This window comes from Polyodon spathula, chromosome 14 (assembly GCF_017654505.1).
Source record: "Polyodon spathula isolate WHYD16114869_AA chromosome 14, ASM1765450v1, whole genome shotgun sequence".
Lineage (NCBI taxonomy): Eukaryota > Metazoa > Chordata > Actinopteri > Acipenseriformes > Polyodontidae > Polyodon > Polyodon spathula.
The window spans coordinates 36,708,200-36,733,726 of record NC_054547.1 but is presented as its reverse complement, the minus strand read 5'-3'; the positions used below and the strand labels follow the sequence as shown (position 1 = coordinate 36,733,726).

At 38.5% G+C, this 25,527-nt stretch overlaps 1 protein-coding gene across 2 annotated transcripts in view; it reads right to left on the bottom strand.

Annotated features, from left to right (window-relative positions):
* Positions 1–373: 373 nt before the first annotated feature.
* LOC121327130 (SPRY domain-containing SOCS box protein 4-like) overlaps positions 374–25,527 on the bottom strand; it is a 54,609-nt gene continuing 29,455 nt past the window's right edge. For both annotated transcript variants that reach the window (XM_041270943.1, XM_041270944.1), the window contains exon 3: positions 374–1,456. In XM_041270943.1, coding sequence (XP_041126877.1) covers positions 1,329–1,456 — 128 coding nt within the window. In that variant the 3' untranslated portion in view covers positions 374–1,328. The remainder of the gene's footprint in view (positions 1,457–25,527) is intronic.

Sequence of the window (25,527 nt, the reverse complement as noted above, 5' to 3'; positions counted from 1 at the left end):
TATTTCCCAGCAGGCACTTTGTTGGACCTAACTTTGGTCTTCCATCGTGAAGTCTCAGTGGCCAGCTTTGCCTGGACTCCTGTGGTATTGCGTCCTCACTTAGATGACAAAAGCGCAGAAGACAGCATCTGCCAGGGTTGCATGCATTATTGCACAAGGTGGTCACTGTAACTGTGTAGAAGAACAAGCTACAAACACCATGGGTCAGGAGCTGTGGGACTGGGTGATAAAAGCTTACCCTTCCAAAGGTTTAAGTGCTTTCTATTAATGCTCATTGAATATGGATCTCACAAAACCACACACAGCGAGGCAGGTGAAGAGCATTGGAGGGCTAAACTGCACTGGAGGACAAAACTACTAACAGAATGGACAATATATTTAAAAAGGATTTATTTTCCCTCATGTTTACACCCAATAGTATTTTGTCATTATAATGCAAAATATACCTGAACACTGACAATACACTGAGAAAGGTATTCATTCACTTGTTTTATTCACATTAAATATGCTAAAGGCAGCATTGTCCATACATTCAACTTCCTGCCAGTTAAAAAGCAGATTTAAAACAGAAAAGAAAAAAAAGCAGCATCTTTAAAAAATATATTTATAAAACAAAAAAAGATCGAGAGTGAGTCGCTAGAATTATTGGGCTTCTCCAATCCAGACATTATCAGAGCAGCATTAAAAAAAAATCTGATTCGAAACGATAAATACGCATTCTAATAAACCACACAGTAAAAAGAGGGAGGTCATTAAAAAAAGGGTACAAATTAAACTTAAAAAAAAAGGGAGAGACTTTAGCTTTGAAAGGGTGATTTGTCTAAGACAGCATGGTAGTGAACAGATTCAAGGACGATGTCATGCAGAACTTCCTAAGAACTAATTTTGCTTTGAATGTATCAGAATAAATATGAAGCCCCAGCCACAACTAGCAGGCTTCTAATTTAAAAAATACCGTAATATATTATATTCTATAATTACAAGAGAAACGGTCTTGCAATGGTGGTAAAGACCCATATTGAATGAAAAAGATATTTGCTAACATAGTATTCTAATGTAGTCCATCCTGGTGTTTGTGCATGGAAAGCAGAGGCCTGATCCAGAACATAGGCATCTCCAGAGGGTTCACGTCTTCTCAGCGAGTCAGAGGGTTTGTGAACTCCTGCCTCCGGTACAGTAGTCGCCATTGGGCTCTGTAGGGATCTGCCAATACTGATTTAGAACACCACATTCAATAAAAACTCAAGTGTTCACCACAGAGATGAGCAGCACTCAGTGTAAACAAAAGCGATTTCGTCCAGAAGTTTTTTCTTTTCTTCTTTTCTTATTTACTGGTACTGTAAATAATTCTTCAGGGACTGAGGCAAGGGTAGCGATTCTATTTCCTGCAGCCGATCTCTGCCGAGCGCTAGGCGGACTGATCTCCGGCACAAGTCCATTAAGGGAAGAGGCTCCGCTGGAAAAGAGGAAAGACAAGGAGTTTATAGGTTAGTATCGGAACTCGCTAGAATGCAATTGCAAAGCTAATCGTAAGTCAGCCAGATTTAAAGGATGGTCAGCTGCTCAGTTTAATTGGGTTTTACCAATAACGTGAGCAGTGATGAACAAAACCCCAGCTAGTACCTACTGCTGCAGAGAGAACCACACAGGCAGTCCAAAATTTGACCTGTGTTTAACAGCTATTAGCAGGAGATTTTCTGGAACAGCTTTAGAGTTTGACATTCTAAAAGACTGTGGTAACTGTAATTCATATCATTAAAAAAAGTTGGTAGACGGCTTACCACCTCTTGTTTCAGCGAGTCCCCATCCCACCAGCAAACCTCTAATGTACACAGCTTATTGAACACTTAAAAATGTTTCGTTTTACAGAGTTTTTCACTACACGTTTCTGAAAGCAAAACATACTGTTAGTGAAAAGGGATCTAGTTTAAATTACCAAAATAAAGCACCTGACTGTTCGACTAGCGCAGATCATGGACAAGTTTGTCTTCCCTTGTCAGCTTAATACATGCATCTAAGGACTGAACAGGGACAACTTCTATTTATCTGCCTTGCCAACACAGTATACAGGTATATAAAATGTCAAACTAAATATCTAGAGACCATGTCTGTATAAAACGCTTCCTGCTGAATTAAGGGGCATAGTTCACTAAACGGTAAATATGTTCAATGAGTTAAGTGAGGACTATTTACATAAAACTCAAAAGTAGCTAAAAAGAAGCACCGAAAAATAAAAAGAATAAAAACCAAAAAGCCTCAATTAGGTCTCTAGCAATTCCACTTAACCATTAGCTGTACAGTAGCCCTGAAGTCGTACATAGAACTCGTACTCCTTACCTTTCCAGAAAACACACGCAAGTCAATACAGAACAAATATTTAGTCTAATCCAGAGGGCTACGTCTCATTGGGTTTTCTTGTGCAAAAAGGCTCCAATTGGCAACAGATGGTGAAAATCTTTTTTAAAAAAAAAATAAACAAATAACCAGCCACGAGCTCACCCTTGTGGCACCTTTAATATTTATAATAACTGGACTCACTTAGAAGCAAGCCACCAATTACATAAAAAAAAAAAAAAAAAAAAAAAAAAAAAAAAAAAAACACACAAGACGAGTAAAATGTTCAGCAGTACTGCCACGGGAATGAAATTCAATTTAAAAAAGTGAATTCAAAAAAGGTGATGTTCCACTCCAAAAGACAGGAAGGTAGATTCCATCTAATTTAGTGTTACTTTTTTTCTTTTTTAAAAAAGAAAAACTCTCCTGCCGGTCCAGACCCAATCTGAATGCAACCAACAGTGCTGCAACCCACTGACTGATCAGGAGGACAGAAGAGCAACAGATGTCCATAAAGCAAAAACGTTTTTCTACAAAACTGATGGTATTTCGTTTATTGAAAAAAGTGAAGGGGTTGACTACCGAGGTTTGATGAAACCGGGACCTGGATCTCCTGGTTCCGACTATTTTTCACGGTGAGACCTATGTACCCCGCGGCCTGGTCGATCTTCCAGTGGCGGTCCTGACCGTTGTCTACACAGGACCGAAAGAGGAAAGTGTGGCCTAGGGTCCTGTTGGTTTTCAAGGTAGCACTACCAGGACTCAAACCAGAAAGCTCCTGATCGGCTCACCCTGGGCTCTTGTACAGTGAGAATCCACAATGACATATGCCATGAAAGCTTTGAACAGCAGTGTTTCTGTATAGTCTTTACATTTCCAAGAACCGACTCTAATTCCATTAACTTAGACTAAAAACGGATAAGCATACAAGGAGGCACGTGTTAAGTTCTTTGTCCAAGTTGCTGCATAAAGTGTGGTACTGTAAAACTGATCCAAGTTAAAACCAGCCTATAAAAAGTAGTCAGTGCCTCGTCCGGGATTTCTTTTCAACCCTCATTTGTCAACATTGCGCCAAAGTAATTCATGGATTAAAAAAAAAAGAAACCTGACAACACTGCAAAATTGAGTATATTGATCCTTCTCCCACTCCCAGCTGTGACAAGGGAAAAGAAGAACTGATTAGACAAGGCACCAAATGACAACGGGGACCTGAATGATTTCTCAAAAGGTACTTTACTATTTCGTATTGGGGCTTGTACTTCAGGCAGCGTTCCTTGATCTTGTACTTGAAAAAGACAAAAACAGATCAGTCTGGAACGACCGATAAAAGCAGATGGCCCTTGATCAAGCAAACCCTTTCCGATTTAAAAATAAATAAATCTATATATTATATAATTACACACACGAACAGACTGACCCATAAGAGACATACTCTTTTGCAGAATGTTCTACGGTATATTTACAGCAGTAGGGACTCTGAACTGAGCACATGTAGATAAATAGACATTGGTATTTAATTAGGATCTTTAGGAAGGCACAACACTTAGCTTTATATAGGAATGCATTGTTTTAAAATTGCAGGCTTAAAATCCCAGTGCAGTACAAATGTATCATGTAAATGTTTTAACTGAATTCTCATTTTGAAACTCACCGTAACAAACATAAAATAAGCCGAGGCAATAACAGAATCATTATGAGTCATTTAATAATAACAACTACGAGCCATGATAAACACAACTCCGGCTCAATCCATACTTTTCCCTCTGAAGCCAAAAACCCTGGAGAAATGATGCTTGTGTTTGAATCTCCATGCAAAACCATTGTTTCCACTGGGGCTGAGGTTTTAACTGGATCCACACAATTCAAAGCAGCTCTAGATTAAATCATGGCAGAAAGATGCATCTGTATATTTACAGTAATCACAGTCCTTGGGAGTCAAGAGGCTAATATCTAGGGAAGTATAGCATACCCAGGAAATGTAAAAGCTTTAACAAAAAGGTCAGTCATTTATCATTTAAGTAATAAACACCAATAATTTATGTGTGCAAGTTACACCCACCCACATCCAATACAATATATATGACACTCTGTACAGCAGTACAACAGATTTAGAATGTCTTTTCAAAGAAAAGCAGCCTCATTATATTATGACATTCAATTGCGGGAATTCCTTTCTTCCAAGCATCATAAAGGAAACAGCAGAACAGGTCACCATTTTCTACAGAGGTTTTGCAGAATGTCCAATGTGATTCTATGACCATTAGTTATTATTATTAATTATTATTATTAAAACTTAAAACAGGCACAAGGTAAGAAAGAGTGCATTAAGGACATCCCTCTGCAGCAGAGGTCTCCAACCTTGGTCCTGGAGAGCCCCAATGCTGCAGTTTTTAGAGGTGTCTGTTACCAATGGCTAAAGATCTGGAACACATGTTACTCATGACTAATTAAGCCAATAATTGTCTCAATTAAGTTAGCCGAAACAAAAACCAGAAGCTGTAGCTCTCCAGGACCAGGGTTGGAGACCTTTTTTTTTTTTTTTTTTTTTTTTTTTTTTTTTACAGCAATCTTTGTAGAACACAGTTTGTAATGATTCCATGCCACAGAGCTGAACTTTTAAAAGGTAAATATACTGGTTGTTTTTCCAGATGCCCAATTTAATAAATCATCCAGCTAAACCAGAGGCAACCTCAGTGTCTGCAAAGGTCAAAGTTTTCATTTCAGCATGGAAAGTCGATTTCCGTTATTTATTACTGCCACTCACCCTTCAACAGCATCAATCAATTCCCTGCTTTTGCATGTGTTGATTTGTATGAGAGTTTAATTAAATTAAATAAAAATCGGCTTTGGGATCTGGTGTTGGGGGTGCCGAACTCAGATGACTGAAAACTGCATTACAATTTGAATCCAGCTGTCAAATCGCTGCACTTGGTTAGAACTACATGTTACAGGTCTACGTGTTTATTTTTTGTTGGAGATGAAAGCCTTAAAACAAGTACAAGCATAAAACAAAAGGTCTGAAGAGGGATCCGCTGTAGAGATTGACTTGCCTCAAATTACTGCCCAATTTTTCTATGGGACCCCACTATACGTAGTAATTGAAGGCAATGCTCTATTAGCTGAAAAGAATATAAATATGCAAATGCTTTGGATTTGCATAAGGAATCTGTAATCCAGGCAAGACCATCTTAAGCACTGCTTGGCATCTTCCCCATTTTCAACTTTAAATTACAAAAGATCCAACTTCACAAAGTTCTCTTGCAACTGCTTTGCAGAAGGTTAAACTGCATATAAATGACCACAATTTATACAAGTTCTTATCAGTTACAAACACAGAATTATACCTAAATTGAAGCAACTGGCAGCTCAATTTATTAGTAATACTACTACTCAGTGCACTTCATGTTAACATTCCGAAGCTTACTAATATTTCAGATTTCTTTTCAAGGAATATCAAATCATGCAACCCCTTGTCCTTTTTGTGAGTGCAGTTATTACTAACTGTCATGTTGCCAGATAGAATGTGTTCCAACAGTTTTAGTGTATATTTGTATATGTTTAGATCAAGATGGCCAGCTCAAAAAAATCAGGCTTAAACAAAGCAGCTGACAAATGTAAAACGTGCTGCAAGTTTATATTTTATATTTTCAGAAGGAAAGCTGGGCCTCCATTGAGACCAGTCAAACGTTACCAATGCAGTCTCGTCTTGCATTCATGATCCCGACCATCTGTGCTGGCTTGGTGCTGCAGACAGACGGCTAAAGCATTATACAGACAAACTGGCACCGACTCACAATCATAAAAATGAGAAAAAAAAAAAAGCCCTTTCATGTAGCAACATTTGAAACTGAGCAGGACCTGATCAGCAGGGACACCAAATGCAATCTATTTCAAAAGAATGGACAAGAAAGTCTAAGGAAGACTGCAGCAAAATAAAAATATATATATTTGAATTGCTTTATAATGATATAAACTCTAGTGCTTCAGTACTGTAAATGTCACTGTGCCCTGAAACTGCACAATCCGACCTACTGCATCTGACTATCTCCCAAGACTGTAACAATGTATTTTAACCTCGAGTCATGCAGTGTCTATGCATTTCTTGCTCTAACCTTACTGCAGTCCTCAGTGAGTGAGTGAACCATTCCTTAAAGGAGCCAGTGCAAATCAATGTCATGTTTAGGAAGAGACATGACAGCTCCAGATATTAAAGGGCTGGAGAATATTGCCCCCATAGGAAATAAGGATGTTTATGACAGAGTCAGCAAGTACTATATTAAGCGAGTTGGAGAGTGCTTTTCAAAAACAGTACCAAATAATTCATATCGATGCCTGCAGTTATATGAACAGTGAATGGGACAAGTGGGTAACAAGTTAGAACCCCCCCCCCCCCCCCCCCCCCATAAAAACCTTGTGGACATTTCATATGCGACACATTAATCATAAACCACTGCATTGTATTTATACTGTAACGTCATTTGACTTTGTCACGAGACTACCACTCTCTCTAAACCATAATGATCCACTGAACAAAACACCCAATATTGTGATCACTAACTTTTTTTTTTTTTTTTTTTTTAAATGGGATGACTTGCTTATTTTTTAGATTTATTACTAATGAACGCCAACTCTTCAAATGTTACAGTACAGTATGCTCGCTGAACCCTATATGCAGCACAAACCCTTCACTTAACAGTAGTGCTGAATTTCTACACGTCCTCATCTTCATTGCCGGAATGGTATTCAATTGCCGCCTACAGTCTCTCCAGCCCCTCGGCAGATCAATGGTTCACGATGTACATTGCAGGCAGGCTAGCTATTGAAGAGAGTCCTGCATTGGGACTGGGCTCCCATGGGGCCCACGAACAGGTTAGCAGGAGTGGGATAAAATGACTTAATTGCAGGTGGAATTGAGTGGGCAAAAACTTCAGATTGCGGTAATTTGCGAAAACAGATTAAAGCCTCTCATCCTTTTACAGAGTGTTTGTGCTTCTCTGTTTATAAGCACATAGCCTTTAGTAGTGTTCTGAATCCGGGTGAAGCCAGAGTCAGAGAATCAGTCTTGCTGTATTTCATTCATGTAAAAGCACAAGATGAAACACGTAAACTGCAAATTGAATGGTAAAAATTAAAAACAGACGCACACAGACCACAGCACTGTCAAATCGTGGTAAAAACTCAAAACAGTAGCTTTGGCAGTAGTTGCCAAGATACATTAAAAAATGCATGACATAACTAAGTTGCACCAGATATACCTTTACTCAATCGGTTGACACTAGCTTACTGTAGATATTAATAAAAAGTCTCTGGTGAGGATTAGGCAGTATTTAAGGCTTTCACGAATAGGAGCAGGATTAAAAAAATAATCCTGCGCATGGCTCTACTCTGCATCGACATACACTACTGACCTTTCATGAAGAAAATGATTTTTCTTTCTGTTCAAATCTCCTCCACTAGGAGAAACCACATTGTACATTACTGAAGTTCTTGTTAACCTATTTAGGGGCTGCCCATCACAACACTACATCATTAAGTGGTACTGTAGTAATGATCATGCAACTTGTGGAATATACTGTATAATGTGCAGCACTGAACACCCAAGCCTTTCATAAACAGCATTTTCAATAGAGCCTGCAACCACTCAAGACCCCAGCCTCATAAACCCATCCTGCTTTCACTACTATGTGTTTAAGAGCACAGTGACAGACCAACGTGATCCGTCACTCAAACCTGACCTGCCAGAACTTCCCTGCCGTGGTTTTCTTGGCTCGCAGAGTAGATTTCTAACCCCACAGAGATGTGAGGAAAGCCTCTGGACAGGATCTCTTTGAACTGGCATTTTGAGTCATGAGCCGGCACCTCCTCCCGTCATCCTTTCAGGCCAGCCCTGCTTGAACGACATCCTTTTTAAAACGTCGAGAATGAAGCCTAGTGCTGAAGCTTGTTTAAGCGTTCTTTTAAATTAAATTAAAATTCGCTAAAAAGAGTATTAAAAAAAAACAAAAAAAACACACCACACTTCACAATGAATATTTAAACAAACTCCTGTAAACGACTCCTCTCGAATATTATAAGCAAAACCTTTAAGAGGTTGCTTATGTAATTACGGTAAACCCCCCTCCCTCTCCCATTTCATAATATATAAAAATACAAAATAACCATCTGCACCCTCCTCCAGCTTCATTAGTCATCAAGATAACAGGATATCCAGATGCTTAAACACCATCCTGTTGATTTTCAGTTTTGAAACTACATTCAGCATGTTTCAAAGATATCATATGACACTGCTATCAGTTTACAAACACAGGATGCTACTTCAGTGAACAGTAAACCATTTCTTCTTTAAAATATATACACACAACAAAACGTAAAGGTTCCTCTATACATCTATACTGTAATCAGGGCTTCATAATCCAGTTACTGAAAGTCTATATTACCAGCAGTCTATAATGACCCTTTGCAGACAGTCCCTTGGTTCCCATTAAAATCTTGCAAGGGGTGGAAATTGGCAGAGCCTGCTTGGCAATGCCCCACTGGAATGTGAATATTTATAAATCCTTAAAAATTATATATATATTTTTAACTGACAGTTTTGTTAGTTTGAAGGCCCAGATAAAGTGACTCACTGAATAACTGTAACCAGAATGTTGAAATAAATCGCCAGTACTTCACCCAAGTGGGATTTTCATCCATTAAATCACTTTGATACACATTAAGTTAAAAGTAGTTTCTCAACTTAAGAGGCAAAATATAAAAACAGCAGAAGGCAATTACTTTAGCATCATTACCAAATGTCATCTTTAGAATGTGTGGTTTTTTTTTTTGTTTAAAGTGGAGTGTTTTGCCCAATGTCTTCATCAGTGAGAAATGTGGCGCCAAAGTGGTTTGTCATTTTAGAATTCATTTTAAAAATGACAGAGACAAGTTAGTTACTGATTAACCAAGCTGTTTTCCTTCTCTTGGGGAAGGAACAAAATACAGAAGGTAATTAAATGCCAAAAGAATAGTGCCCCCCCCCCCCCCCCCCGTAACAATGAATTATTAGTAATATTTGCAGTTTCACGTCTAGACCAAGTTCAGCATGTAACAAGTTCAAAGTAGGACCGAACTAATCGAAATCTAGTAGTGCCATTTTGAGGACTTTTGACCAGGTGGTTGGAGATCTTAGTGTGTCCAATAAATGAGACACTCCAAGCACATGAGATGCATTCTAAAACGTGATGAAGAAAAATAGAATCTCAATGCTGTCACTCGCATGCTAGAGCGCAGCTGTTTGCCAGACAGCCTCAGCATCTAATTCCCCCAGCTCCAGGGAATTACTGCAGCTTTTAATCAATCCACACTGAACAGCCAGGTGAAGTAGGAAAGTGGGGGGGAAACACTGAATCCACGATGCTGTGGTATGGCAGTGCAGAGGTATAAATTTCACAAGTCAGCCTTTCCAGGGGTGACTCATTATCAGCACAATATAATGTAGCGCTTTCTGAAGAGCTCTTACCCTGAAATTAAACATTTATTTGAAAACTAGAAAAATAGCAAAGTTGCAAATGCCAAAGCCTTGCAAGCATTTATGCCCTTAATGAACCCTGTTAGCCTTGACAGCACTAGCTGTAGTTCCATTCCAACTTCTGCAAGTACAGCCCCAGAAATGTAACCCCCCCCCCCCCCCCCCCCCCCCCCCCCCCCCCCCCAAAAAAATACCTTTCACAAAAAATTAGTTGGAGAACCCCCCCCCCCCCCCCCCCCCCCCCCCCCCCCCTCCGTCTCTACCTAAAAAAGTACAATCTGCAGATTTGTGGTATACATTTGTAGTTCTCCCAGATTACAAAATGCATTTCTTTAAAAATGAAGTCGTCTGGAATTCAATACATGGCTTCCATCACAGCCGTTTTGCACTTGTAATTAACATTAAAAATGTGAGGGGAGCTACAATGCAGTAATTGAACAGACTACACGGCGAATTCAATGCATCCCTCTTCTAATTAACCAATGAAGTTGAACAAAAACACAGAACAAAATGGACACCAAATCACAGGGCTTCATATATAAACACACATTAAAATGTTACGACCCAGGTCTTCAAAGTGCAGTTTCTGAAAGATCCTTAGAATTTAAAAAAAACACCCATACACAACACTGTACAGAATGGGTGGGGGATGTAAAGATACATTATCAGATTAACTCCCTGATCTCATTTATGAAAGTGACCTTGAGCAGCAGCAGATAGCAGAAAATTAAAAAAAAAAAAAAAAAAAAAAAAGTAATTCAATGCATGATTTCTGCACTCCGAATATAAAACACACACTCTCCACTACAACATGTTGTAACCACAATACTTCCTCACTGCTTGTCTGAACTATTTGTTCTAAACCAGGTCAACAATGCAGAGTAAAACAGACTATGTACATTTAAAATAGTTCATGCAACATACATACATCCATACTGATGGATGTGTTTCTCCATAAACTCTGTTCAGTTACTAAATAATATCTTGAAGTTTTACTGCACTCGCGGCCCTCTATACAGTATACATGTAAAACTGACATCATTTCCATTGGTTATGTGTATAGACACTTCCACTATATGCAAACCCAGTAGGGGATATTAAATGCATCTGCTTTTATTTCTCACTGAAGCAGTATGGGTTGTTTTCAGGATTCCAAACCTAGCAACGTGTAAAAACACACCAAAGCTCTCCTGTTGTCCTCACAATGGAATGTGGAAAATACTGTTGAACTGTTCTTTTCAGGCAAAGGCACATCACTCAAAAACATGCATTTAAAAATCATCTCTCCACACCGTTACAAATCACTTGAACTGGTTAGTTGGTACTAAAATTTAAAACAACTATTATACAATTAGACAATGACTAATCCATACTGTATTATATTAATGTTGCAACAGGTTTTAATATTCAGATTGCAAAAATATAAAATACAAATCAATTTTACTACTTGGAATACGTAAGCTTAAAAAAAAAAAAAAACACTTCCGGTTTGACATAATACAGAAAAGCTGGCTCGTGGTAGGGTATATATGTAATATTTTGTTAAAGCATTGAGACCCGACATTGTCTGCTGTTTAAACCAAACCTGAAATAGGCAATGGACACAATGCCTTGTTGTCATGGTTTCCACGACCTAGCAGACAGACATCAGCTTTTCTGACTTTAATGCAATATGCACCAGTTATTTCAAAGGTCACCACAGGCACTTCAGTATAGATCCTATCAAGACTGCAGTGCCTGGGCACATTGCACCAGAACTTCAGAAAACACCATTGTAGAAAGAGCAGTGGTGTTTCACACCACTTCACTAATACACAGGCCATAACAGTCTAAGAAATGATGCTTTCATTTTAAAACAGAAGACGCTTTAAAATTCCCATCTGAATGTCCTACTGTATTTAGAAGCAGCTTATAACTGGATATTTGGAAAGCATGTTGACAGATACGAATACTCTGAATGAAGCCAAAATTAGATCACGATTAACTGGCTGGCAAGAATACCTCTCCAATCCATGCTTCCTTCCTCCCAAAGAGCTTAAACATCATGCAGCAGAGTTACGTCACTGAACCCAGAAGCAGCCTCGTTTCAGCATTTAGACATGGCTGTAGATGGAAGAAAGCAAGCAGCATGCCCCTTTACCTATATCTGGCAATAGCTGCACATGCAGGGTAATGTTCATTTTTCATTCAGATGGATTAAAAAAAAAAAAAGTTGAAGCGCTGTTTTTAGTATGGGATTCTTTGTATTAAAAACATACCAGATTTTCCTATCAATAGCTCATTTAGTTCAAGCATTGAGCTTGTTTAATTATTTGGCATCTTGATGCCCCCCCCCCCCCCCCCCATTACAATAAATAAAATTATAACGTGCTGGACCTAGGTCACCCAGAGTTAAAACACACCATATCCAAATGACAGTCTGTTCAGAGGATACACAGGTCAGCCACTCTGCTATGCACCCAAGCGCACTGCAAACTGATGCTCTATTGCATGCTGTATGGTTCTGTCACTGCAAACAAAGCTGGCTGGAGACGTGTATATATTAGAAGGAATTTAGGCTGTGGCAAGAAATTACTCCGAAACAGGGAAAGCTTACACAAGTTTGAAATATGGAAGCAATTTCACAATGTGTGCATTCAGAGTACCAAAACATTGAAAGCCAGGGGACTTGGCTACAGTACAGAGTTTCAGATCAGTTTCTTCCCACATAAATCTTGTCTGAGATGAGACCTATGGGAGTACTTCAGTAAAAAAAAAGAGGCTTTTCTTAAAAAAAAAAAACAAAAAAAAAACAGGAGATTTGTTTTATTGTGCTGCAGAATATTGAGAACCTCCATCCGTCAACACAGCTGCACCCTTCCACAGCACGGAAAGCTCAGTGTAAACGATCACATTTGTGCTGTTTTAGGCAAGATATGTATACGGGTTTGGCAAAAAACACTAAATGCTTTAATTTGTAGAGTCTGAGAGAGACACCTTTAAATATTAAAATGTAAGACAAATAAATTATATATATATATATATATATATATATATATATATATATATATATATATACACACACACACACACACACACACACACGTGCAGTTTCCACAAGACTTTCTACCATTTGCACTGTCAAACCGAACCTATCAAAGAAATGTTATTCTGTGCATCATCTCCCTGTATGATGCAAGTGTTTTGAAATGTGTAGGTTTCATCTTGCCTTCAAATCTCAAAGGTACAAGCAGAACCAATGGAAATGAAAAAGTAGGTCTTGACACTTCAAACTCCAGTCCAGCTCTGATGCCAAGCCTAAATTGCAATACACAGGGTGGCTTGAAAATGGGATGAGTTTGGGGACTTTAGACAGTTCCTCATTAGAAGGGATTGTGGCTGAAAATGGAAAGTTAGACTTGGGCAACGGCATCTAGATTTGGCACATCTAGAATCAAGATTCATCTTGCTCGATGCTCAACTGTACGATAAAAGGCAGACAATCTCTTGGTTATTGGCAAACGCATTTAAAAGTAATGTGGTATTGTGTGGGGATCACATTATTTTTATCACATGAAAACAGGCCATATTTAGAGATTTACATTTGTCTTGGCAATGCTATTTAATTCACTCAAATTGTATAGATTTGAATTAAATTCAAACATCTGCAGACTAGGAGACACAGTTTTGCAGTGAAGGTTAACTTATAAAAACATTGGCTGCTCTACAAAAGAAGTGCCTTGGTGACAGTGTCCCTCTTTCTTATGCAGATAACTTTGAGTGTGACACTTCAGCCAGTCATGAAAGGTCATACTCTCCAAGCCAGGCATATAGCCAAGTCTTGCATTTAGACAGTATAGAAATCACACAGTAGTGTGTATTTACTGGGATTGATCAAAATACCATACCTCAGTCCCCAGCATAAGTTTTAAAAGTATTTCTCAAAAACAATAAAATAAAAAAACAAAACAAACAAAAAAAAGTGGTCAGTGGAGTTTGAATGCAAAGTATTCCAGTCATCACTGTCATTGTGACAGGCACACCAGTGACAATGAAGTCATTGTGTACTTCTTTGCAGACATTAAAACAGGAATGGATCCTGCTCCTGTAGTCTGCACTGATGCAAATCAGCAACTGATGGGTGATTCATGCTATCTGTTGGGGTGACTGAAAATAAAACACCATCTAATCAATTACATCTCATCTCTTTCAAAATATATATTTTTTTTTTTAATCTTCCTTTTTCAGGCTAGGAAATCTGTATACTGTTTATCAAAAACACACTCACTCAAATCAATCTAAAGCATTTTCCAGAGAACTTAAAATTGTACAAATAAAATGTATCATGTGTTAAGAAGCTGGCATATGCATTGCATTTCAGCATGTTAACTCCTTGCCCATATGGAAGATTAATTTATCTTGTAAAGTATTTGCAGACTGGGGAAGTGGGTCCAAATTCCCAATCCTTTGCAAACATGTTTTTGCTTAAAACAAAAGACATCATCATAATTCATTTAAAACCTACATTCATGCTTTCCAGGGCAAAAAAACAAAAACGTTTAACCCTTAAACAAATACGTGCACCGAAACAGGTCCACCAGAGAGAGGCATATAGACCAGATTTAGCAGCCTTCTCCCCAAGCTCCTGTTGGAGGTAAGAAGGGCACAGCCAGATTAACAGGCTCATCAAGATTGAGCCCCCAAAAATCTAAGCCTTTCTGAGCAACATGAATACAAACTGAGCCAGAAAGACGCTAACCACTTGTGGCAGAAAAGATCAGTTCTATTTTAACCCTATTTTAATTACACTGTAGTTTACTGGTTAGTACAGTCTTGCTTTTTTTTTTTTTTTCTAAAATCACTGAGGAACTACTATTGTAGCCAACTGGTACAACTGCCCTCCAACTGCACCTTCTCCAGCTTTCCTATACAATTAACTAGAACAGGCAACAGTGTTAATTACTAATTACCTGGCATTGGATAGTTCTAAGCAGCTTGCCTGTCTATGCAAAGCTTGAATTACAGCACCACTCTGGGACGAGGCTCCGCACCATGACAGCCCCGCTCTATATTCATATATTTCACTTGCAAGGTCATATTACAGAGGAGCTTCTCCTTTCTCTGCACACCGCCATACAAAATCGATGGCTTAAGCAGCTCATTTTGCATTACCAATATGGATATGGAATACTGTGTCTATAATCCCATTACCTGACCTCTAAAAAAGAAGTTAACAAGTAGGAGAAATTTGATTACCACAAAAAATGTATGTTGTCCTTCTTGCTACATGGGTAAAGGAACAAATATGACCTGTTAAACCAGCTACAAGCTGGACATTCATACATTATTCAGGGATCAGATCTAATGCATCTCGTTGGCTCTTCTGTGCGTGATCAAGCCAAGCATGTTTAAAAATCTCTCTGCTCTCAGGTTACTGCTCAACATATGTTGTTTCTGCAGAGCTGGATTCAATGCTGCGCCAAGATGCAGGGATGGAAATAAGACACCCACTCCTGGTTTTAATGTAAGCTTGATTAGACACCGTGCATAGGTAACAAGCTCAGGCGTCTCATTAAAAACTCATGGTAAAAATCAGGAAACTGATCAAACTGACATGAAATGGGAGCCTAATTACCATCCAGGAAAGTGGATGGATATGGCTAGCAGAGATAAAAGTTTAATGGAAACAAAAGTGAAGGAAATACATATCTACAGTAACTGTCACAATCAGGGGTTGATAAAGTCTGTGACAGTTGTCTTTTGTCCTAGTGGAAATCAAATAAATCATCCGACATGTATTGCCTATCTGAAGGGATGGGAGAGAAGTGCATTAAACTGTCACTTACCATTTGCTACAAACCACTGAACAGGGTAGCTTGTGTCTAAACATAGGAAAATGGACAATGGCTCAAAGTCAACAACATTTCTAGCTTTTATTTTTTTTTTTCACATTTTTAGCAATTTGACTGGTTAGGCTTTTGGAATGAGTTTCACAATGTAACCTAGAAGAGATGTTCACAAAACAGCTATATAAAAGCTTACTTTGTTAGACCAATTTATAACAAAAAAAGCATTATGCTAGCTCTTTACAATCAGCTATAAACACTTGGGTGCCACCTGCCAACTGAAACAGCCATTCAAAAAAGTCTGTTGGCATACAAATTGCACAGGTGGATGTTCCATTTCATTCTCAAAACCTGCAAAAGCTCACGGAATACAAGATCTCAGATTCTGGATCTAATTTGAAGTTCTTTCTTATTACAATAGATGTTCCGTAACTACATGCCTCCAACCAAATCAGGAAAGAAAGATTAACAAAAAGGCACACATCCGCTGCAGAAAACTATCGTAAAATCATGAGCATTGCATTTAAAAGACATTTTAAAAAAGGTTACAAAAAAATTACTGCTACATTTACCATAACAATATTTGCAATCTTTCAGTAGAAAAGGAGACTGGAGGGGCAAGCTGAAATCAACTGTAGAATGACACAGCCTACTTGCTACACACACAGTATTTTGCATACTGGTAAACTTGCAATGCAAGTTTGAGGGGCCCCATTTGCATAAAAACATATTAAGCTTTCAATGTATTACAAAAACATTTTGGGCAGCTACTGTATGGAATTTCACAACATGGTCAAATCAACCTCCATCCAAACAGCTAAAAACCATGCGTTTGTGTGCAAGGTGGCATTACTGTGTATGTGCGCGAAGTTTACAGGGCAGATACTGTTTTCATAAGTTTTGTTGTAAAGGTGCCAGTTTCCCCAAAACTCACCAACTGACTATTAGATGTACTGTACAAGCCTCATCACTGGCGTAGTTTTGCTGGGTTAGGCAGACACCCTTCTAGCTGACTAGTAATTTACATGCAGTTTAATACAAAAGTGTTGTTTCAATCCTATGCCAAGGGCATGGCTTCATTAGCAGATAAAGACACACTACTCTTCAGAGTGTACATCACGTACTGTGGTTGAAGATCACTTCAAATGAAGCGAATGATAATTGTTCTGGGTACAGTAGGATGATTAATGAGCACAGCTCCACCTCTCACAGGCATTTCTGTTTTAATATTCCAATATTATTATTTTATTTATTTATTTTAAGTCAAGTGATCTCCAGTTCGCTCATGAATGGTACAGCTTTTTTTTAATAAACCAAGGTATAGTACCAACGTAAAAAGAAAAGTTTAGTTTCTCACAGTTCTGTCAAACCTCAAGCCAAAAATCTGTCAAGTCCAATTAAAATCTTTTACTCTCAGGGCAATTCTCGCCTACAGATTCTGTAAAGTAGATTAGAGACTAGTGAGGGACCGGAGGACTGGGATGCCATGTAGAAATTGTCCATCATCAGCAGCCTTGTGATTTTTCTGCATTATGAAATGTACACATTAATGCCATCTTAAAAAAAAGGAAGCCTTTCTTAAAATGACACTTTCACAAATGTGTTTATAGATGGTAAACCGTGTGCAGCATAACTAATTCTGAAAATTTCCAATGAGCTGAGCTAATTGCAGATCAAGGTCACTTTGATAAAAACAAGTGTGACGGGTATAAAAAAAATCACTCCGTGACAAGGCAAGATTTTACTGAAAAAGAAACGGGCTCAGGACAGGCATGTTGTACTTGCAGTGTTCTGGAACGTGGGGTGTCTAAATTAAAACAGGCATTTATGATGTAAATAAGTGCATTAAGAAAAGTGGAAAGAAAGGAGGGGGGGTTGCAATCAATATTGTATTAGTTCTGAAACACATACAAACTTGTCTAACTTGAACAGCTAACCTCAAAGCACATGCAAAATATATATTTTTTCTAGCTTGGTACCATTAAGCTCTGACTTGAGAAAGTTACGTCACTGGCAGTAGCTAGAATTTAGAACTTTTTATGGCACCATATAGTTTTGATTTAAATCAAAGCCTTTGCCTTGTAGAAATGATGTGGATCAAACTCCCGTTCCACTACAAAAAGTGCTAGGAAAATGTTTAGGTAAAAATAAAAGTATCATTCATTAAAAGACATCGATGAGGCTCAATTGAGGGTTTTGCCACTCCGATTAAAGCAGCAGGATTTCACAGCATAAAAAAAAATAAATAAAAATAAAATCACAATACTAAGAAATGTCCCTTACAGCAGGATCCATACGGAAGTGAAAAGGACTGGCGCCACAGAGTAAAATAATATACATGGAATATTAATGACTGGGAACTTGCAACAGTATTACACCCATGTGCTAAAATGAAGACAAAATGAACGCCGGGACCTAGCGCAGCAGCATCTCTCTGCACCATCAAGAGAGAATCACAAATGCCGTTTCAGCTCAGATTGCTCGTTTTGTTTGCTAGAACAGCAAAATCCAGCCAGAGACACCTTGGCAATGGGTACCGCAGATTTAACACCAGAACCGCCATGCGGGTCAATTTGACCCATTTTAATTACTCTTCCGTTGTAAATCGTATGAGTATGTGTCTGTTTTTGACTTATTCAATATATTAAATATCCTGACGCCGTTTGATATCCAGAAATCACAAAAATGATAAAGTTGTAAACAATTCCATCTAGAACCGCCATGTGGGTCAGTTTAACCCATGCATTACAATACATGTCTTTATATAACGTTAGATACTGTTTTCCTTGTAAATGCAGCAAACAAGACACACCTCCTCCTAGCACACAGTCTTCATCTCCTTTCTCAAATGCCCAAACCCACTGTACTGAAATAATCCCATTCCTAACATAGGAGGCTTGTTGCTAGGGAGCACACATCACTGCCCTGTGACACTTGCTAGTGCATTGATACCACACATGAACATCTCATTGGCTACAATAAAAACTGCTTCAGCAAGTAGATATTTAATTTGCTTTGTGTTCTTGTGCAATACGTGTGTGTATGATAACCGTATGCTATTAATGCTTTGTTTTTAATTGTTTTGTACATTTGTTTGTGATGTGCAGTACGAAATAAAACGAACAGTAATTCTAAGTGCCTATGTATATTGCAGCTAAGGCATACGCAGTCACAGTAAAAATGGAAGCCAACTCTGAATCTGCAGTATAGCGAGGGGCGACATAACGAGGAGTGGGTGTATGTATGTATAATATATGTGTGTGTGTTGACGTTACCAGAACAGTTCTACATTTCCCCCACCTTGTATTGATTTATTTGCGGTAAAACAAATATTCAATATATACTGTGAAAATGCACTGTAATGGAAGCTTACTAAATATGCCCTTTGTATAGAATGTTCCTCATATTTTAGTTGTAGAGAATTAAATATGCAAAAAATTGAAATATGCTAAAATACAGAAAGAGGGAGATAGAGCACATCCAAACATGGAAAGCTGTTTAAAGTTACATAACTTTTTTTTTTTTACATGACCTCTGTTTCATATAAGCAACATCTTTGCTTTTGTATGGATTGTTATGCAATGGATTGAATGACCTCTACACATTTCTAAATTGACAAAAGGTTTAGAAATTCCACATTGATGATGAAGCAACACTCGAGCCAAACAAAACAATTAATTAGTAACTTGCACATGTCTGACATACCGAGCAAGCGCTCCAGGCTGTGTTCATAGCCAATCATTCCCACATGGCTGACAGACTGGCTCCTTCATGCAACCCCTGAGCCGAAAAGGCTCCCCTGTCATCTGTGATGACCTTGTGCTCTGCTGCGATGGTGCTGGGAAAGGCAAAGGTTACAGTTCATACACCGAGAACAGAGCCATTCCTATTGACTCGCAGTCAACGACTGCAGCTTTTCACACACGAGAGTGGGGAGGGTTACTGCAGTGTGCCTACAATCCACACAGCATTTTAACAGGTCATCACCTACAACACCCGGACAGATTTGTTAAAATAAAAATGGCAGTGGAGTAACTTTGGGGGACAAAAAATATTTTGCTAACAAAGTTTGTCGTGAATCTGTTGAAGCGATGCCTTATAAATCAATATACTAGCTACTAATTGCATGCAAGAAAACCCCCCCTCAAAAAACAAAACCCACACACACGCAATTTGTGGTAGAAACACAATTTTAACCCAGTTATGACCTGGACTCTTATCATTCCTTCCACCAGGTAACTGGTGCACAAGTTTATAAAAGGCAAGTGAATACAACTCCTTGCATGAATGCATACAAACAAACATTAAGGCTTGGCAACTGTGGCACTTAATTGCTTTGAACATATTTGTTTTAATGGGTAGCTTTCATAGTTCGAGCACATGAAATGTAAGAAAATAAATGTAATATTCTCTCAAATCACCAGGACAACACAAGTCAAACACTATCATTAACACCAGAAGCCCCGCGGCAGTCATTTTGGCGTTTTTTGTCGTGTCGCACATATGGGGATGCGTGTTCATGTACCTTTCTGTCGATGTATTAAATACTCTCACAAAGCAAGAAATGAGGGAGTGCAGAAATAAAGGAGACATATTACATTATACCTAAAAGCCCCAGGAGCATTGATGGCAACACAGAAAACAATTGCATTTTGATTATACAGAACGGTATTTTACGTTATTTTTATTTACCGGTCTGCAATGTGTTAAGCTTTGATTAGATTAGTCTCTACTCTCTGCCTTGGTGAATAACTGACTATTGTTTTTCAATTGTTTTTCAGTTCAGTCTTTTGAAAGGCTGGTGCCTGCTTTCCAGCTGTGCTGCTTTGGTCAATCAATTAGCATCTGGACTAGTGCAAATAAATACCAGAGACCGTGGAGTTCGACAACACAATACAAATATGGAGTTTTGACTGGATGGACCACAGGAAAAAACTGGCACCTTGGGAATACATTCATCTAAAGCATCAATCAGGAAATCCATGACCTATCATTGCATCTCTATTATACAACCCATTTTAAAAATGTATCCGATTACAGTACTGTCACTCGGGGATATGGGACAGTTAGACTCCTTGGGGTAATTCCTATAATGCTTCTATGACTTATTCATGTAAAATGTTACAGCTCATTAGAAGGCCTCAGCAACTGAAATTGGATTGAAGAGGCTACCTGGGACAAGGTCACAGTCATGCTGTACAATATATTTTTAGCAAAGCACGGACTGAGGGGTCACCCTGCTCTGCTGGAGGTCCGATACAGGTACAGAGAGGGCATGGGTTGGGGGTAAACGGGGCCACATTCACTGTCGTCCCACTACAGAGTGTAGAATAATTATACAAATCTAAATGGGAGTCTCTGCATGGAAATTAGATTCTGGTGTCTTGTATGCATAATATATAATATTAAACCCGAGACGATCTTGCACAAGGTGCCATTGTAGGAGCAAAGTAGCAGAAAAAATGCAGTTCCCTGATGACTACATGTATGAAATGCCTCTTGATTTAAAAAAAAAAAAAAAAAAAAACCCCAAACAAACAAGACACAAAAAAAAAAAAACCTGAAGGCATTTGCTGAAGCAGATAACTCACTGAAATAACCCCAATACCATCAAACCAAACTGCTCAAGCATCGAAGAGATTCTAGGTATTACCGGGGATTAGGGAAGGGTCTGGCAATTCAACCCCAGACAAAGCCATCTCGGTTCATTATCCCTGCTCCTTCCTGCTGGGATGTCTTACAGCTTTTAAACTGAATGTGAATAAAGACAATGAATAGGCTTTAGTCTGTGGCAATACAGGATTACACAACTCCACCACCACAAACCACCATTAGAAAATTGGGCATTTTCATCAAATAAATACATTTTGTATAAAAACAAATCAACATTTAACACTTTGCCAAATACATAGACATTCTGGTAAACAATGTGCATTGAGATCTGAAGAAATTACACGTCAAGGCCGGATTGGTGTAGATTCGCTTTTCACAAACTCATTAGATTTTATAACCATTACAGCCACGTGAATGCAGGCCTCCTCTTGCTGCACAGTAAAATAAATTTACTAAAAAGCCAAAGCAGGTCCACATTAATCTGCAGCAGCAATCTTGTCAGCAGAAAAGGAAGCAAATTTAAATCAAAAGGAAATTTGATTGGACTACCAGTTCATCATCTGGGCTGTAGAAGCCCTTCTCTCACTATTAACAGAGGATCTACAGAGGCTGCGTTTTACAGATAAAGCAGATTTGAATCTCCACTCGCCACCAGGAGAGTGTTATTGTGCTGTGCTCAACAGATCACACTGGTCAGAGAGCTCAGCCCCTCTATGCAGAGTTTAAGGGCTGCTCCTGCTTCACTTTCAGTTTGCTGGCTGGCCTCTCTCAAACACAGGGCTCATTCACCCAGACTAACCCAAATTTGCTGGTCAACAAATCGCTCTTCAGCACCAGGGATAATAATATGGCTACAACTCTGTAGATTCTACCCCCCCCCCCCCCAAAAAAAAAAAAACACACACAACACTTAAGTAGACACAATATAGAAGATCACTAAGAAAAACTAAACTAAAATCTCAGGAGCTGCAACAAGTATTGCAAGGTTACTGCTACCAATCAAAGTGCTCTTTTGCTGCAATGGTTACAGAACAAAGTAGTAACAAGCAAGCTCTCTCCTGGCCTTTCCAGGAAGCGATGTCATGTCATCACGGCAGTGCCTGGTCCATAAAGGGATTTTTAACTCACTGGGCCATCTGCAGGCAGCAAGCAAGCTCATAAAAGCATATAAAGAAACAGAAGCATCTACAGCTGTAAAACTGACGAGAGGAATCAAGGGGTTACACCAATGGTCTGAAACCTAGCAGTAATTACTGTGCAATTTAGAAAAGCACATTTCAAGTGTAACATATGTACGCGCGCACACTCTTACAACAAAACATGTAGGAATTTATAGCAAAGTAGGTTTTGCAGTATTTGGATAGATTTAACTAAACTCTTCTTTCTTGAATTTACAGTAACCGTCAGGTAAAATGGGTGCCTGTGATGTAAAATGGAGAGAAAGAAACAGGAAGCCACGAGAGGTTGTTATAAAAATCGACAGTACAAATATAAACCATGCAAATGATTCCTAGTATCCCAAATATTGAATATGTACCCTAATGTTTTTAGCTATGTGCAGTCTACACATTTACTATCTTTAAAAGATGTGTTGATACTGTGTGAATAGCTATACGTGAATTCTCATGGTTTACATGCAAAGCAAATATTTATCCATGGAAGATAAGATGTTTACATTCAACTGCTGGGAGTTGCATCAACATTTGATTTTTCAAAATTATATTAAAATACCAACCTGATTTTTTTTCAGTTTGAAAAGCTATTTGTTACATATTGCATTGCAGATTTGGGATGGGGGGGCAATAAAAAAAAAAAAGACAAATTTCTACAACCCAAAATGTATTTAGAGGTGGGAGAACTTAGCTGGTATACGAGCACTTTACTGTAGTTCCCAAACTCAGCCACAGGAATGTACAAGGTGGGAAAGACTGAGCTAAAACATTTGCCAAATATTCCACAGTAATTCAAAAGAAGTGGTATATAAACAGCTACAGTACTCTCTGCCAGATGTCCAATGCATACCAGTTCTTGAACATAGGGTTTATAATATTTAATTAAAATAGATTCCTGTTCAGCTGCCACTGTGAACACATCCATAACTTTAAACACACAGAAACTAAAACCTAGGCATTGAAAAGGGGCTTTATTGTAACGTTTGTCTACCAGACAAAGCTTCTGCAGGCGAGTCAACGAGAAGAAACAGATGAGGTACCAGGTCACACTGATAATGCTGAAGTGTGTTAAAGATTAAATATGCAACAGTTATTTCACCCATGATGATGGCAGTAAGCAACTCGTTATTTGCCCGTCTTTGTTAAATAACAACACAGTAATCTATGAACGTTCATGATGCGTCACGGGGTAACGGAACTGCCTCTGGAGGGGGGTACAGAAGGGGCGGCAGTAAGCTGCATCCAAACTGTACGCGTGTCCACACAATCCACACTAGACGCGACTTCGAAATGATCCCAAAGACTGGAAATAAATACAAGACCCCTATTGGAAATACTAGAGATGGGCTGTCCTGTTACAAAACCGGTCTTGTTTTGATAAAAGGTTACCTTGTAAAATAAAGACTGGACTTGTAAAATCTACAGATCAGAATTACAACATCCCTATATATCCAATAGTTGTATTGTGATCATATGTTATTAGCAGTAATTGCACAGATGCACTCGTAGTAGTAGGTTTTTTTTTTTTTTTTTTTTTTTATTTGTGATACCAGTAGTTGCACTAGTCTGATTTGAAGCCCGGTACATCAGACAGTAGTACAGTTTAACATATTTTCAACAAAATATTTTTATTGTCATACATTTATATATACACAACTTACTGTAATCTCAATTCTTTACAAATTCCTTGATCCTTTTTATTAACTAAGTACTTTCAAGTGCAACATTATTATTTATTATTATTAAGCATACATAATCACTATATTATTATTCTGTCCTATTATGCACAAGTCACCACTTACCTTGTATTATTACCGATACCGTTCTGCAAATCAATTTTTTCCACTTTATCGTAAACGCTATTGAAGACTGCGACGCATCAGAACATGGGTGAGTAGTGTTTGAGCAGTCTCTTACTTAATGTACTTATGAATAAATTACACACAGAACAAGGTCGTGTGGAAAGATGCAAGACTTATTTAGTTTTTCCTTTTAAAAAAGTCCAGTGAACAGATATGGCTCAATCTTTAAAACTATGAACTTGGTAATGTGATGTGTCACATGGAATACAAAACGTGTTGCTGGTTTTGTTTTACAGTGTACAGAATAGTAGGACCACGATAATATTTTTGTTTGTTTGTGGAACCTCTATGCATATTGTAGCGTGCATGGGGGTAGGCAGCAGCAGGGCTGGTAGGTACGCTCCTTGCAAACGAGACGGCTCTTTTGTACAGCGGTATCGGCGCTATGTTTCAGTGCGAGAGGTCCCAGGTTCGCGCCCGCCCTCCGCCTGTGTGTGGATTGCCTCGCCCTGTGTGATGCGCCTGCCTGCATTAACCTATTTCGCTACAATATGTTCACTTTGTATGTAAAAGAGATTGTTCTGTGACGAGAAGAATTTAATGAACAAAACATGATTTACCATAAGAGCAAACAAACCCCCCCAAAACACACCACAGCTTAAAATTAGGTCACATGTTAAAGTTGTGTGAATGCAAGACCTTTTGTGTGTCATTTTTAAAAGCCAGCAAAAAAAAAAAAAAAAAAAAAACGCACATTTATTTAAATGCTGAATCTACAGACTGCATTTATGGACAGATTTATTTTTTGCTTATTAACAAAACCTATTTTCATGCAACTTGCATAGAATCTGAAAGAAAATGTCTCTGTGCTGCTAAATGCACCACCTACAAGCCATTACTATCGGTACTACATAAAATGAACTTTTTCAAGCGTCATGTGTTTTGAGGCGTGTGTTTGTGTTTCAAGGGTATTAACCTTGTTTCCGATTGGTCAGTCTCATTATAGTTAGCGACACAAAATGTTCTCAAAGCGACGTCGCTCGCTGCTGGCGTAGATACTCACCGAACTCTGTTCCTGACAGCGTGTGAAGATTTGCAGTAGCCAGAGCCCGGTATTACTGACCATACTCTGTTCTCCTGATGAAGTCAGTCAGTGTCCCATTATAGCCAAACAGATCGCGTTTCTTTAAAATTACTTTTGACAGCCATTTACAATTTATCGCACACATTTTTAGATTTGCAGGCATATGTGCAAGCAAAGGATATTCATACAT